Here is an 18664-nt window from a genome sequence, read left to right as displayed (position 1 = left end):
ATTATTTGTTAGGTAAAAGGATTTCACTTCTCCTTCCCCCACCACTATATTTTTAACCACAAATAGATAAAAATTTAAAATATCCATTTTATTTTGTCCTTCCCCCGAAAAAAAATACTCCCAATTACGCCATTGCCTACCTATAGTATAAGCATGCACAGTATTATAGGTATCTGAATTTCAGTATATGCGTATATATAAACGTGTTGTAACTTATAAGTTATAAGTAAACATTATTTTATCTGTATTCCTTCCGCTATCCCTCAGGGGATACCTTATGCAGATGCGATGAACAAGACTTTGGTATTTGCCATTTTCGATTTCGACCGGTTCTCCAAGCACGATCAGATAGGAGAAGTAAAAGTGCCCTTGTGTCAGATCGATTTGGCCCAGACGATCGAAGAATGGAGAGAACTGCAGTCGGTCGAAGGAGAAGGAGGACAGGTCAGTAATAAAAAGCGATCGTGGCGATTTTTTTATAAGAGTCTATATTGTATTTTAATAATAAGCTTTTCTTATATTATTATATTGTTCTTGTCCATAAGTAACATATTATTATTGTTATTATTATTATTATTTTGTCGTACTAATTATGTACATGCAAAAGTAACTTATGATTTTTTCATAATAAAAAAACTTCATCAAAATCGATTGAAGTATTCCTCCGTTTGTGAGCGTTTCAGAGTAAAATACTAATTTCTAACTACAACATTTTAAAAGACAAATTATTATATTGTTATGATAATATTTTATTCCACTGTCAATCGGATCATAATATCCAATTAGTACAACTCTTTATCAGTATTAATACCATGTGCAATTTTCCATACCTACCTATCTACAGCGGACAGGAAAAATACACTATTTCATGGCTATTTTCATATAGGTAGATAATATTAGTTTTATTCTCTAATTCATATTTATTTTATATTTAACTATTGTTTGAATTTAATCCTTATTTTTATCTACTTAATTAATTCATTGGTTAATTTTGGGATCAGTGATTTTCGTATAAAACGAGCATGCAATACTTTTCTATTCTATATATTATTATATTATTACACACGCATATATATGATATTATGTACAAATATACCTATATTTATTAGTTATATTATAATATATGTGTGTGTGTGATGTGCAGTATATGTATGTATGGGGTTTTTTTTTTAAAGTTAACCGGCTATGTTTCAAAGAATATTTGTAATTTTTGTTTTATTATTGTTTTTTATACTATACATTATTCTAATTTATTCAGAGTACTTACCTACTAAATCTAGAATAGTTTATGGTTAAAAGCTTCCAGAAAAATAAAACTAAAATTACAAATATTTCACAAACTATATATTGCAATATTCTGATGTTCGGATTAAAAAAAAACACCCTTTATATATTTATACTTACATTTATATTATATATACCTATATATTGTTGCAATATTTTATTTCTTCTTTACATCTACATTTTTTTCATATTATTATCTATTGTTGTTCGCAAGCATTGTATTTTGTTATTTTTTTCTGTTTGTATTGTTTTGGTTTGAATACAAAAAATCGACCCGATTTTTTTGGAACACGGTGCACCACGAAAACCAACAATGTAAAAAATATATACTCACGTAAGTACGACGGCCTCCTCAGCCGAAATATAGCCCTGTGTCATACCAAAATGTGTGCTGTGTCTCGTGTTTTTGTGGTGTTCTGCTAATATTATGATTTTTATTTATTGTTATTATTATTATTTTTATATATATATATATATATAAATATATATTATATATATACATCAGTTTTATATTTAAATCCTTTGTTTTCGATGTTCTAGGAATATTTTTTTAGATATTCATGCGTTTGACAGTTTTTCTCGTTGAGAGAAAATGGACGTGACTTTTTCACGGTTTTCCCTCGTCGACGACTAGCGTTGACGTTATATTTAATATTATTGTTGTTGTGATCGAGTGTCGCGGACGCAGAGTTGGTATCAATGGTCTAAAGTTAAACGACCCCCACCCCCACCACCGAGAATGAACTTAATACAAACCGTACCAACTACTCACTGCCGTTTACCATAACCAACTGTTCCTGTTCCACCGTTTTCACGAATTTTGAATTACGGTTAAGTGTCTACTCTGAATTGTAAATCATTTTTTTTCCACAGATTAAATATTATAAACAGCCGTCTTCCTGTTATCAGTAATACATAATTCCGTATACAGAGGATAACATGGTAGTCAAACGCTATTAAACAAGCATAATTATTGTGTATACGTCTTATACTTACTGATAATCTTTTACCTACTCGTACATTATTTTGTACTTATACATTTTTCACAATTTTTAATTATTGTAATGTACCAGAACTGATGAAGTACTAGCAACAAATAGTACAATTATTATATGCATTTATAATTTATATCAAAGAAGATATTATTATAGATAATATTATATATTCGATAAAATATGTGTTCTTCGTATGTCCTTGTACGAAAATTGTATGACGTACCTACAAAATATTTAATTTTATGCATCGCTATACTATTTGACATTTTTCAACATATTTCAATGAAAACCCAAAATATAGAGTGACCTTAAGTACGTATTTTAAAAACATAGTTTATTACTTGATGTCTTATGAACTTCAATAATCATAATATAAAAGTATAAAACATTACTAAAATTATTAATATAATACATACAAAATATACTATCGGTAGGTACATTGATAATTTTCGTTTAACGACACACATGTCATAATGTTTCAACCATTTTGCAATATTGAATGGCGAGACAGCTATTAACTTATAGTATTATAGTTCTCATTACCTAACTGTGTTTTTAAAAATTTATTTTTATTGTTTAATACCATTTTATAATCAGACGGCGACATTCCGTCTGAACGCAATACGAAATAAACTATTTCCATTTCAGCTGTTACTATTCAAAACGAATATGGGTCATGCGTGCATAAAAATCATTTAAGTATTTCATTAATTACTCATTGGCAGAGATGAAAATAATATATAATACACATTAATTCGATATTAGCTAGTACGTTTCCGCCGAAAACCAACAAATATATATTTTATCATGTTAAAACCAATAGTTTAAACTGTACAACGTGTTGGTGTACCTATCATCCATAATACTATTTATGACAAATGTACATCCATCGACACTGTTCGACCTTTGATACCAATGTCAAGTGTGAGCGAAACTATTTTATACAGTAGTTCTCTGGAAACATGCAAATTTTCACGTATATATTGTTATGATCTAAAGGTTATGTTTTTGTACATAGACATTGAGTAACATTTACGTACAAAAACAACGGTATGATATTATTTTTAGATTTAATTAGGATCAGAGTATTAAATAATATTATTAGAATATATATTATATAGTATGTATAATTGTGTTGTAGGTATTTAATGGCGCTGAATAAAATATTAATAATACTATATTACGCTAATTTTGTATATATACGATGTGTTCTTTATGAATAAAATATTACTAAAACCGTATAGAGAATCGAAAGTTAAACCTTGATGTTTTAGTTTTTCATTAACTAATATTTCAATAGTTCTATCAAATTCAAATTTATTGTGCGACTAATAATTTTAAAAAGTAAAAAAAATGTGTACTATATTTTTTTTAACTTTCAATTTACAAATATTGTATTATGTTATATATGCTTAAAAATCTTAAGTGCATATCATTAATCGGAATTGAAAAAATGTCTTAATATTTTATTATGAAACACGATATCGTATTGATAAAACCTGGACGCAAAACACCCAGGCACAATATAGTGTGGATAGTATTATAAACGGAATATTAAGTTCTATAACGAATAGCCTATAATACATATTATATTATATATATTGACCTATAGTAAATATTATATTAATTAATTGTTGTTATACTAATATTACTGTTTTTATTATTATATTATATAGAGCAGTGGGTGCTAGACCTTATATATAGCGTAGTATGTCAAAACACTTAGGTATAGTGGATTAGAATTTGAATACTCCAAAGCGTTTAAGACCTACAATAATAATAATAATATAACATCATTAGATTCAAAATTCACATCTAGTGGCACAAATCATTTGGAACATGCTGTATTACCTAGTACAAGTTCCCGTGTAAAAAATCAATTTGTTTTTTTTTTTTAGAAAATTGGATTGTTTTTTTTTTTTTTGTACCGATTCGAACGATTATACCTACAAACACGCCTCGAAGTTAAAACTATCTGTTTTGCCCTTTTTCAGGATAACAAGCTGGGAGACATTTGCTTCTCGTTGCGCTACGTGCCTACTGCCGGAAAACTTACAGTAGTAATATTGGAAGCTAAAAACTTAAAGAAAATGGACGTTGGTGGACTCTCAGGTAAAAACCATACGACAAAACCCATAGTCTACATTCGTACAATTATTGTTTTATACTCGCGTCATCTTAGTTTGCGATGATAATTCACATGGACATGGTATAATATATTAATATTTAATAATATAATATGGTTTTGTGTAGATCCGTACGTGAAGATCGCTTTGATGCAAAATGGAAAAAGGTTAAAGAAAAAGAAAACGAGTATAAAAAAGTGTACCCTCAATCCATATTACAACGAGTCGTTCACATTCGAAGTGCCATTCGAACAGATACAAGTAAATACAGTTTATGTTTTCAACAGTTATATTAAGATTGTTAATATAGTTAAAATATAGAATATAGAATGTATACTTATATAGTTAATACCTATCTCTATAATATAATGTAGGATTATCAATGCCAGATTTAGCGGGGGTGCAGGGGGTGCATTGCACCGGGGCCTCAAGACCAAGGTTATATTAGGGGTCTCTGGTTGAAGTCCTAAATTTTCTAACTTTCTATAATTTTGTATTATAAAATGAACAAATTTTATTATTTTAAGATGTTACTGACGAGTGACAACTATTTATTTTGGACGGTTTGAATTTTGAATAATACTATTTATCATTGTTTATTTGTATACACATTAATTATATATGGTACCTATGCATCGTATACTATTTTCGTATAATAATATATATATTAAATAAATAAATAATATATATAAATATATATCATATTATATATATTAATATATATATATAATAGGTATGAGAACAGTGAATGAATGTATAATTTCATAATTTACCTATTAAATTATGGTATTTAAATTTTGTGTTTTTTAGTTTGTTTAATATATCAACACGACAACACGTATCAAATAAATAGATAAGTGTTATTTAGAGTAATTTTTTTTTTTTTTAAGGGACCTCCAATTGGTAGTTGCACCCCAGCCTCCTGAGACTTAGATCCGGCACTGAGGATTATATGAAAAAAATTAAGCGTGATCCATAAATCACGTTTTAATATTTTTATTTTGATAAAACACGATAAATTGTTATCTCGTAGATAATTAGTTTAGATCTCTATAACGTAATTTATTATTAAATAATAAAAAAAACCGAGTCACCGAAATACCATTAATTTCTTAACTGTCCCCTGATTTAAAATGTCAAAATTTCGCTTGTATACCTAATCGATTTATGATAATACGTGTAAACCCATTTTCTCCTATTTATAACACGCCGGTTGAGGAAATTGTTTTATGATAGAAAAATTTTATATTTCAAACTCCGTAAAAAAAATTATATTATTTGAAAAATATATTATACATAACCTGCAACCCAAATCCAGGAAGTGTGACTGTCAACTGACGTTTTTAGTTATCATCGTAATTTTAGTTACACAAGCCTACATTATATTTTTTTCCAACTTCACTTTTAAAGTTCAAGGTGACACTGCCCAAGTAATTCATGAATATTGTTTGTGTACTTACCTAGTAATTCATATAAAAATAGTTCACCTATATTTAATTTAAAATATGGAACTGAAATCGATATTTTTTTATTATTATAAAGTGTTCCTGACATGGTCATCAAAACTTATTGACAATATTAATTACATTTTTAACAGAATTAACAATTGATAATGCATTTTATTACTATACAATTTTGCTGTTATATCTTAAATTATGAAAAAGTACATTTTTTTTGTGGATACCTATAAATTTCTTGCATAGTAAATAGTAATACGTCAATTTCTCTTTATTAACGGTGACCACCTATTTTAACCATAAATTATTTTTCATGTTATCCCGAATTTTAGTGATCAAACCAGGGACTGGAACCTTTATGATTTTATCGGTTTGGGTTTAGGTTTCGGTTCTCAAAAACCAAAAATTTCGGTTTCGGTTCTGGTTTCGGTTTTCAAAAATATCGAGTTTCGATTTCGGTTTCGGTTTCTGTTAATACCGGTTTTAACCCTTATTATTTGACTTTTTTTTTTATCAATAAAGTACTATGTAAAAAAATGAACATAATATTAATAACCTCTTTTTAGTGACAGATATTTGTAATTAAGTGTAACTTTTTCAGAATTTAGGTAATATTATAAAAAAATGAATTATTATAAAATTATAAATTAAAATAAATAAATAAATTTTAATATTTAAAATAAATAAAAAATTATTATTAAAAAAACAAATAAAAATTAATTTTTAACACACTTGGGTGACCCATGTTTCAGTTTGATATAATAATTTATAACTTATACATAAAAATATAAATTTAAACAATATACACCGCGTCAATGAAGACGAAAGAACAGTTTAGTAGAATTGTCGTACAGAGCATAGTATAGAGAAAAGAGTTAACGAAACCCGCATTACGTTTAGGTATTTAATATTATCAATAATCTACATCAAAATATAGGTTTCGGTTTCGGTTCCTAAAAAAATGTACTTACGGGTTCCGGTCCGGTTCCGGTTCCCAATATTCAAAGGGTTCCGGTTCCAAAACCGGTTCTTTTCGGTACGGTTCCAGTTCCTGGATCAAACTAAATTTTAAATTTCTAAGCTTAACAATAACTGTGTATATTTATTTTAAAATTCTCAATAGTTTTCAATAGCGACGGGAAAAGCAACATACAAATTAAGGAAAAACGGGAATTTTTACGCAAAATAGGTTTTCTACAAAATCGATTTTGGTTTTTGATGTAACTCTAAAACAAATGAGCGTATTTACAGGAAATTTTCACTGGTCGTTTATATTTGCATTTTCTATACCTACACGATAAAATTTATCAAATATAAAATTTAATAATTATTTTGTAGTTAAAAATTTATAAAATGTTCAACTTTTATAGCTAAGGATTGAAATTTAAAACAAGGTTCAACGTAAATAGGTTATATATATAATTTACATTATTCACAATAATATCATCAAATATACTTAGTAATATCATAGGCTGACTGACCGTTTTCGCTCAGAATCGTTTTTCTTATACAACAATATTATTAATTATGTTCAAAATTAGATGTTTATGTAATTTAAATTTAAAAAAAAATTCCTGAGTATGAAATTAAATACTTATGTTGTTTATTAAAAAAAGTAAAAATTAACAAAAATTAAAATGATAAAAAATGGTTAGTATTTTATCACCAAAATATTTATACAAAAAATATATATCCAAAAACGTTAAACTTTTCGAGAAAATTAGTGTTTATATTTAAAACAATCACCTTGTAGGTTTACATTTTAAATTTATAATATATGCAACGAACTTGTTTCATTATTCTTGTCACGGACATAATACTTTGATGCATTTTGTACTATTTTGTAATCCAACTTTTATGATTTTAATTAAATTTAGTAAAGTTGTATGGTAAAAATATTCAGTTATACACTTATACATCTTTAGAAGTTTTCTCGTTACTCTTCCACGTGGAATACGATATTCCACTTCGTATGTGCGCCATAATACACTAGTACAGTAGTACACGAATTTTACATACTACGCATGGAATAACTATTCTATGTAATTTAACCCTCATGATTTGAAGTAAAAATGATTATTCCCATCATACCGATCGATTAGCCAACCACCACGAGCCGTTTGTGTTCTTCTTAACTATCGATAGATAATATTTTATATACACTTTAGGTAATAACCAATAATAATATCAACTGTTATATTATTATTGTTTTGAAAATATTATTCTCAAGACTAATAAACCGGAGACAGCGGACATTTATTTAAACCATGCCTAACGCCTGACACCCCATCTCATTTTATAATAAATCGGAACTAAAAAAACACCTTCACTGATTTTATATAGGTATACAAGATTATTGTGCTAAGCTATATGATAACCATTCTGTGTCTCTGTAGACTAAAACACTAATATTGTGTAGTATTTGGCCGTAATACAACTGGGAAACCAATAAACTCAATCAAATATGTGGTTTTTGTCTGTCAACCGTCTCTTGGAATCGGAATTAAAAGTTTGCAGTTTTTGTATGCAACCGATAATTATAACATAATCCTTTGAAAAGGGTCTTGTTTGTGCTGGTTATACAACTTATACTTGCTAGTTGCATACTTATTAGTTTGTTATACTAATACATCTTATATAACAATTAGGACTAGGATTTATATAATATGCAATATAAAATACCTAGTAAAATATATGTTTAATTTAGAATAATTTATGGAACAATAACACGCAATAGAAATATAATAAAATATGCAATTAATTTACCAATAATTTCCAAACTACCTACTTATTATTAATTTAACGAGTACGAAGCATCCTGCAGTAGAGGATTTACGGAGAAAGTCCAGGGGCCAGGGATACTGACCCACCCCCCAGACACCGATATTATATATCTATTTTATGTATATAAAATGCAGATATACTTGTTTTTAATAAAAACAAAAATAATACCTTTGAAATACATGTTTTTATCGTGATCTCCCCATCCCTCAGAAAATGTTGAAAATCCGCCACTGCAAGCATTTTATAATTTTTATAATAGATTAAATAACGTTACTCATTATGTAAGCTAACTCATTTTTGTTAGTCTTCTATATAAATCCATAACAATTGTAATTTATTTTTTTTTCATCAAACACAACAAAAACACCGATTTTATGAGATCACAATAATGACGTTTCTAGCCTTTTACACTCAATATTTTCGTTTAAACATACATAAAACATGAATTTTTCGTGTTAATAGTTAAAATATGTAAAATAAAAAAATAGATCTATATATAAATAGGTATGTAAATGAGGCTATTCGTGGTCATAAAAGGTACTAATCAAATGACGTGTAAAAATAACGCTACAAAATAAACATATCCATCATGCATAACATAAATCCTAGCGCTGATATAATCATAAAATATAATGTATACCTATTATAATGTTGTTCTAATCCTTTTGCAGAAAGTCAACCTGGTAGTGACAGTGGTCGACTACGATCGCATCGGTACGTCCGAGCCCATCGGCAAAGTGGTGTTGGGCTACAATGCCACCGGCACCGAACTGCGGCACTGGTCCGACATGTTGGCGTCGCCAAGGCGTCCGATCGCGCAATGGCACACGCTGAAGGATCCGGACGACGACGCCAAAAACTAGAGAAAATCATACGAGAACCGACCGGACGACAGAACATCGCCGCCGGCAAAGTCATCGCTTAACCACAGGCGTCCCAATTGGATATAATAATACTATGCAGAAATAATTCTTAAACGACACACAAATCGGAATCGGAAATACAAACAGACACCTATACCTAATATGGGTACACCATAAAATAATATCGAAATAGATAATATTATTGTCTAAACGAGAAAACGCGCAATTTTGTGTATTATTATCTCATAGTAGACAATATTACAATATAATTATCCGGAGTATTACAATATTATTATTTGAACTCTTTCTTAAAAAAAAAAAACATTATTTGATAATAATTGTATACTTACCATATTAATATTATAGTATGACATCATCCGTGCCCATGGTGTGTACATAACTACGATATTATCGTTGCGTGTTTTCACATAAACTACGACGATTATAATTATATAATGTAATAACTACCGTTGTCGTCAATCCATAATATTCACCGTTCAGCTTCTCCCCCGTCAGCCCCACAAAACAAAAAATATCCGTTCATAATCCGTATTAAAACGATCACCAGTCACCATAGACATAATATATATCTTACCTATAAACATGGAAAATATTTATACGTCCGTCCTACCTGATACACTTAATTATCGTAGTTTATCGTTCAGGTGCCGCCTAGAGTTATTATAAAAAAAACCTCGTCTTATTGTGGTGCGTATTATTAAAACATAATTCATTGGCATAGCCGAGTGGGCGGAAAACCATCCCGAAATTTCCGGAAAATGATGTGTAACCATTTATTAAAATTTTAATATTTATGAAGGTTAGTGGTTACTGCGAAAGTCTAAAATCTACCCCCGACATCAGCATACCAAATTTATGAAGGACCCCAGTTAAGCCTCCCCTAAACAAATTATCAGCCCCACCACCAAAGTAAAATCTTGGCAGATCCTTCATATAATAATTTATTGTACTTAAGAGCAAGACGAAATTATTTTCAATACCGATCAAAAACAAAAAAATAACGGGTCGTCTAACAGTAATTATTACAAAACGTCTAATAATAATATATACCGATGTCTTCTCCGCGTTATTATTATATTGGTAGAATATTGCAGATAATAATATTATATAATAATATGTTGCCTATATATCATCACCCTATCGGGTAATATATTATACATAGGTAGGTACTCTCATCTTTTTATCGTTTTATTTTTTTCTTCTCTCCTTCTCTTGACGGAAATTATATACCTACTTATAAAAAAAATTAATAATAATATTACATAAATACATACATTATATTATATTATATATAAATTATAATATTATCTTCGTTAACCCTCCCGCGGGTGTTGTTCTATAATAAGCCACTGTTATTCGCTTCATGTAAACATTATTTAGTTTTAATACACCTACCTACCCTATACCTAGATCAGAAAATAATACCATCGTATTATTATTATTATTATTATTATTATTAATAAATATATATTAAATTATATTAAGTTCTCTGTGTAAATACTATTTTACCACCATTATTATTATTATCATTATTATTATTATTATTATTATCATCATTACGTTTTGTTTGATCGGATAGATTTAACACGTTATTATAAAATAGTCTTCGTTATTTAATTGTAATAATATTGTTATCCTCGGAAAGACCGGAGAGGTGCGTTTATTAATGAATCATTGGAACAAAAATTATATTATCTTTACAAAAAAAAAAAAAACCTCATCATACCTCATTCCTAGTCAATCGTAATAACGGATAACGATAATATAATATTATATCTTAGAAAAAAACGTTATGTCGACTTTTTTAATAGACGCATGTTTCTTGTCAATCTCGTTTATACTTATTCTCTAAATTATAATTTACCATTTTTTTCGAATAATAAAAAAAAATGAAAACAATAATAACAATAACACAACATATTTTAGTCAAACAAAATATACCTACCTATATTATATTCGTAAAGAAATGTACTGTTTATCTTGTTATTGTTACTTATTTATGTAAAATATTGTATTATATTCGAATAATATTATTAGGTACTTAATTAATATTATATATTAAAAACGAAATAAATGCGTAAGTCTATATTATTATATAAAGAATAAAAGCGTAGATCGGGAATAAGATACGTTTGGGTCAAGGCCCGAGTTTTTGTCTGTCATTAAAATATTATTATATTGTGCTCGCATTTCCTCTTATTTTCATATTGGTAGAGAATAATATTATATTTTAGAGGGATAGGTATACTATACAACAATAATAATATTATCGGTTCCAGGTGCCTGCCTATTTTAAAAAGATATCTACCGTGTTATAACTTTCTTTATGATTTTTTTTCTCTAAAAAACATGGAATATTATTATATCATAATAAAATGCCCACGACGATCAGTTTATATAGGTGTTTGCCAAACGGGACGGTAAAACTTTGGCCAGCCAAAAATACGTTTTCATCGCTTTAAACGTGTTGCCATTATAATATACTATATTATATACCATAATATATATAATAATGCATAAATACCCTCATATATATATATTATATAAATCGAAAAAAGCCTATCGTTCGAGCGCGAACTTAATATTAAAACCAATGTTACGTTTTTACATTACCTACCTTTGTTGAAGTGAAAACGAAAGTCGTTCGTGTCATTTTTTAACCATACCTATATAATATATATTATTATTATGAAAAGCGATGTAATTTTGTTGGAACGATGATATAAGGCACAAGTCATAACGAACAGAAATACAAAAAAATAATAATTATATTGTGTTGCGTAAAATTCATTAGGTACATGAAATATAAGAAACGTACTAACAAATAATAATGATAATAATTGTGTTCCTGCGGTTATGCCGAAACGTCTGTATTAATAATGCAATATTGGTTAAAAATATTGTTCGTTATTTTATAACAATTGATTATAATTTTTTTTTTCATAAGCTATCCCAAAATCATGTTGTATTTTTTGGTTTAAAAATTTAAAAAAATCATAAAAAAATGTATAATATATTAATATACTATACTGTAATGTTGGATAAATATTATATATGTTAAATAGCGCATTAGAACTACACTAATAAATATAAATAAATACCTACATAATAAACATGTAAATCATAAACCTATGGTATGTATAATTACATATTTTTTTATCCTTATATTACTCATTGATTTACGTGCCGTAAATACTACAAAGAAGTATACACAAGGGATGGTCTGTTTAAAATTAAACACCCCCTCCACCACCATATTGACTTGATCTGAATTAGAAAATTGTTTTATGGACATAATGTGTTTGTTTTTATATATGCTTATAAAGTCTTGTGATTTAAGAAAGCCTCACCATAAAAATAGAAAAAAAAACCCATGTGTATAGGTACCTTTAACGCGTCTTATAAGTCACTAACCGGGGGTGGTGAACCTTTTTTGAGTCAAGTGCCAAATTTTTCCAATCAAGGTATTGAAAATTGTTCAAGTGCCCAAACGAAATTATATTTTCTAAGGATAAAAATAAAGTTAGGTACAATAGTCAATAATCATAATATTGAAGTCGTAAATAATAAATAATATATAGTAATAATCTAGTAACATAGGAATATTATAGTTTTTAAACATAATTTGTTACTTTGAATTTCTTATAACCAAAATGTTATAAATAGCATAATTTTTTTTAATTTTAATTTTTCGCATGTCATTGAATTTGACCAACGGCACGTCTTTGGCACACGTGCCGTAGGTTCGCCACCCCTGGTATATAACTTATAAGTTATTTAGTTATATGTATAAATTCGTGAATATTATAACGTAATATAATATTATAATGTACACTAACGTGAAAATTCAGATAGTACCTAAATAGGACCAAGCAGACTGCATCGAAAACGCTTAACTGCAATTAACTGTTGTAAATTAAGAGTGTCATTATATTTTTAACCGTTTGGACCACTCCAAATTAAGTGCAGCTGTTTATCTAAACGAAAGTAAACTAATAAATGAATTATGTAAATAAACAATAATTACAAATAGAAAAGTAGAAAAGTCACAGAAAATACAAAAAACACGCGCTAAAATTGATGTCTTTGGTAATAAACAAACCTAACTTTTTAACTCATTAAATTTATAAATTAATTGTACAAAACTATAAAACATTATTTAGTGCCATAGTTATCTCGGTAAATTTGTATTTTAATCTACATCATACAGTGTGTCCCAGAAGTCCCGTATCACCCTTAGTATCTCCGTGGAAAACAGAGTTTAAACCAGGTCACCATGATACCAAATAATTGATGCTCTCGCAGGCTTTTGCATAATATTAGTCGAGGATATCAACTAGCACGCAACGATTTACTAAATCAAAATCTTTTGAAATATTTGTGAATATACTTAACATCAACCTGACTCTTATATTTAAAGCTATCCCTGATAAACGAGAAAAATTCTACCCCACGTCTCCAACAATAACCCACGTCGACTCAGCGTCAGAAGCGTCATTTCAACTTTTTTTTTATTGGTGCCAAAATGTTTGCAGGCCATTCAAATCATTACCAGGCCACATAGAACTTTTTTGGGGGGGAGGCGGTCAAGTGGTGACAAAAACGATGTAGATAATACATTGCTCCGATATAATGATTTAACAACAATAAAAAGCCCTATCTTCATATTATTATTGTAAAAATTATGGAGATATGCACTAATGTTTGGTAAAAGAAAAACTTCAAAAACGTAATTTTTTCCATGAGGGGGGGCTGGCGAACATTTCTCCATAATATATGTATTTGAATTTCCAGTATCGCACAAATTATAAAAATAGACACACAAATTCACACTAATGGCACACTAATGTTTAGCACGAAAAAAATTTCTAAAAATTTTATTTTGGGGGGCTGGTGAAATGTACGTTAATTTTTCGGTGGTTTTTCCAGTGGCGTTAAATAACCATTGAGAAAATCGTAAAATGGCCTCTTTAAAGTACCATTTTGATCCAATTTTCTAAAAGAAAAGATGCTATTTATTGAAATTTAAGAACGCCTTCGTAAAAATGATGTTTACAGGATTTAAAAAAAAAAATAAGAAAAAAAAACAAAAATCATTGTAAAACCACAAGCTTCCATGCTTCGCTTATAATCTAAAAAATAGATTATATCAATATATTTTTATAATTATTTAATTAGTTGGAAAAAAAAGGAATATACCTAATATATAAGTAATTTTCAGTACATATATAATTTGAATGTGAAGGATAAATTGCTTTCTTTTTTACATCACTTCATCAATATTTTACGGCATCGCTAAGTAACATTTTTTCAAAAAAAAAAAATTCAAAAATGTCTGTTTTAAGTAGGTTAAGGATTGAAAATCGTTTTTTAAACGACATTTTCGTTACTTAGATTTTAAAATACTAGGTGCTTATTCAGTATTCTGACACGCTAAACCGAGCTTAAGAATGTATTTAAATGGCGATTAATGCGTAGATATTTAAAAAATTGGAAAAATTATACTTTTTTTTCGTATATATAGGTGCCGACGACACCTGTTGTGGGCTTTTTGATTATTATAGATTTATTGAATTTTATGGTGGAAAGCAAAGGTGGGCATTAACAAGTTAAAAAGTTAAAGTTAAGTTAAAAAGTTAATTTTTTTTAAACTTTTTAACTTAACTAGTTTAATTTACATTTGAAATAACTTAGCTTTTCTCAGTTGATTTTAAAAAATCCATCAAGTTAAAAACATTTTGAAATTTTTCGTTTATACGTAAATATTAATATATCAGTAAAAAATAAAAATATCCCAATACAAAAACACAAACATTTCTGTTCTTTATCTTGATAACATAATTTTGTGTATATTTATATATTTTATTAAGTTGTAAATTATATATTATGCGAGTTGCAATTATAAATGTTTTTAATAAAATTAAGAACTTTAAATTACAAATTGACAATTGTTATGTTATAATGTAATATAACTTATAATATATATGAAGGTCATGTGTTCATCTTAACGTATTAAGACATTCAATTGCTATACGATATAAAAAAATATATTTGTTAAATTATTAATTTGAGATGAGTATAGTTTAAATTAGTAAATAATAGTAAAGTAAAAGTAAAAGGGTATACAGTGTATATTATGAAAATAGTTCAATAAAATAGTTTTTATAATTTATAAATTAGAAACTAGAAAGACACGTTCACTCATTATGTGATTTACATACTAATTATAAAAAAATTGATTAACTTTTTTTTAACTGAGTTAAGTTAATATTTTTTTCTATATCAACTTTTAACTTATCGAGTTAAATTTGTAATTTGTTAACTGTTAACTTTTAACTTATCGATCTTGTGCCCTCTTAACTTAACTTAACTTGAGTTAATTATTATCATTAACTTGCCCACCTTTGGTGGAAGGATTTCTGTGTGTATTTCAAAACTAAGCTAGATAGTGTCTAGATAGTATGTAAATTTGTTGATCGTGCAAACAACATTATATTGATAACGTGCAAATCTAATTTAAACTTTATGTGCAATTATAATCCACACATATTTGGTGATGGTACATTTACCTTCTTATTTTTATCAAATGTATTATGGTATACATGGCCGCTGACTCATAAAATAGCTATTCCCGCCGACCGTGTCACTGAATAAGCAAACCATCAGGCATCAATAATTTTATTGTAGTATAATAAAGCAACAATTAAAAATAAGAATTTGACAAACAGAATGGAAAAAAAATAACTACTGACAGTTACCTGACAAAGTTAATGATATGAGGTCAAAATAGTGGGGACCCCAAGGTATTACTCCCGGGTTCGGATTTTTCTCTCCTAACTATATTACTATTATTTAGTATACCTACATGACTACATGGGTACTACAAGGGTACACACGTACACAGTATTATAATATAATATTATTATTAGGCATAGGCCATCAAAATGTTTCATCGTTTTAAAAAAAACCAGTAGTTTTTAGTTATTTTGAGCTCATATATAGGTATTATGGTAAGTTGGTTCCCTTACACAAGTATAGCAATTACCAATTTTATTGGGGCTAGAATAAGGAATATTCATAATTCCTATCTAAAACGTATTATATAATTTCGTAATGTTATAACTTTAATTTCCTTGCATTTCCAAAAATTTCAAATTCGTGCATTTAACAATATAGAATAGAGTAGGTATCTTATAATATATTTAATTCAAGCATATTAAAAATCAACAAAAATCTTGTTCCTATTCCTATAGATTGTAATATTACCTACAGCTAGTACTATAATAATGTTTTATTGTTGGTCAATTCAATATTTCTTATTTATCAGCTAACCAAATTAATACATCGTGCGTATTGTGTTATAATATATTACCAGTTGTCGTGTTTGACTTATAGCTATATAATATTATATTTTCGTATGATCATGATGAATTGCGCAGAAAACCAGTCCGTTAACTTTCAGTTGACCGAGACGGAAGTGATGCAAAGCGTATTTGCCGAATTGCGCGCGGCAAGTTTCCACGTTCCTGGACGGACGCTGTTGCAGTTTAGTCGGTTCGTCACCGGAACATCCTCGATTAGCTGCCGATACCGGTCCTTGGAAAACGTCACCGGACCATCCGCGATTAGCCACCTGCAGTCCACGCCTGCAAACGTCACCGTACTTTGCCGAGGACCAAAATATGCTGAAGCAGACGACACCACCACGGCGGAACAGCCGCAAACAGAGAGCAGCTTTAAGCCGTCTGACGCCGAGTCGATAGGCCTCGATCTGGTTGACCTGCAGCCAGCTGTCCCTATTTACCGGAAAATCCCGCTGCCACCACACCGCGCTGGCCCGTCAGTGTCCGTCGACCGCCCCCTTGTGCTCATCCCGGACAACGTTGTCGAGGCTCCGGAAGTCCCGCCGCCATCACATGACCGGACAAGACGAGACGAGATCGTGCCAGAACTGCCAACCGTTCCCGCGGAGCGTTCCGGCCAGGCAGAACTTGAACCGGATACCGGCGACAGCGGCCGCGGTGACAGCGACGCAAGCCGGGCGGTGGCAGCCGTGGACGACCCCGCGGCCAAATCTAAAAAACGCACCACACTTTGGAGACGGACGAAGCGAATCGTCCGTCGGATGTTTTGTTGCGGCGTTTGAGCGGTTACCGCTACGTTTGATTTGCACGTTATCCAGTCGGCGAACTTTTCGTGCCCAACTATGTTTTTCCGTCGGACAAGTCTTTAACTGACTTGTATACATTGTTTAGTTATAGACCAACCAAAATATACGATATAAAAAACGAATTCAACTTTCGAGAAACTCTAACGACAAATTTAGCTTTCTAACGACTTTTTATGTGTGGCTTGTGATGGGACATTTATACACGCTTATATTATAATGTGTGCGACAACGAATCGACAAAAAAGTTTTTATTTTTACAGTTGAAAAGGCGTAGTACCTACCTAATAACAATGAATCAGACTCTATGTGTACACGTCAAAAGTAATCCGTTCCTTATAGCTCACGTGACAAGAGTTGTATATGACACCATACAATGTATAATTTACTATAGATACGTCTATAAACCTACGTATATCTGGGCAGACATCTATATATATAAATGTGAAAATGAAAACCTTTGAGTGATATGTTCTCGGAAACTACTGAACCGATTGTTATGATTTTTTTTTTTTTAAATTGAAGAGCTAATTGCGAGAAGGTTTATGGTATTTATCGGTTATCTAACTTAATAAACAAAAGAGTTATCAATTATTATACATTTTCATAAAATTCAGATCGAAATTTTTGTTTATAAATGGTTGCCATGAGTGACGTCATATAAAATATTTAAATACAGAATTATAGTTAATCGTTTTAAGTCGTTGCCACGAGCACAAATTAATGTTTGTAACCTCTGGGAAGAAGACAGACTAAATTAGGAATTGTTAAATTTGGTTTTTTTTTATTCATCTGATATTAGTACTTAGTTATGTTATGTTAGGATTTTGTATTAATTGATTATATTAATCCACCATAGGTGGAATACGATAAACTTAATAACTTTAATAATTTAGAGTTAAATCATACATCTACGTACAAACAGTACGGGGTCCACGATCTACCGTAGGTAGATTGCCTACCTGAT

General features: G+C 29.3%; 1 protein-coding gene across 3 annotated transcripts in view; it reads left to right on the top strand.

Moving 5' to 3' along the window:
- The window catches only part of LOC100164099 (synaptotagmin 1), a 51226-nt gene extending 40680 nt beyond the window's left edge, over positions 1-10546 (top strand). For 2 of the 3 annotated variants that reach the window (XM_001944678.5, XM_008184918.3), the window contains exons 7-10: positions 268-444; positions 4274-4391; positions 4533-4666; positions 9318-10546. In XM_001944678.5, coding sequence (XP_001944713.1) covers positions 268-444; positions 4274-4391; positions 4533-4666; positions 9318-9509 — 621 coding nt within the window. In that variant the 3' untranslated portion in view covers positions 9510-10546. The remainder of the gene's footprint in view (positions 1-267; positions 445-4273; positions 4392-4532; positions 4667-9317) is intronic. The other variant, XM_016804391.2, reaches the window with a different exon arrangement.
- The last annotated feature ends 8118 nt before the right edge of the window (positions 10547-18664 follow it).

This window comes from Acyrthosiphon pisum, chromosome A1 (genome assembly GCF_005508785.2).
Source record: "Acyrthosiphon pisum isolate AL4f chromosome A1, pea_aphid_22Mar2018_4r6ur, whole genome shotgun sequence".
NCBI classification, from domain to species: domain Eukaryota; kingdom Metazoa; phylum Arthropoda; class Insecta; order Hemiptera; family Aphididae; genus Acyrthosiphon; species Acyrthosiphon pisum.
This window is presented reverse-complemented; position numbering and strand designations above follow the sequence as displayed.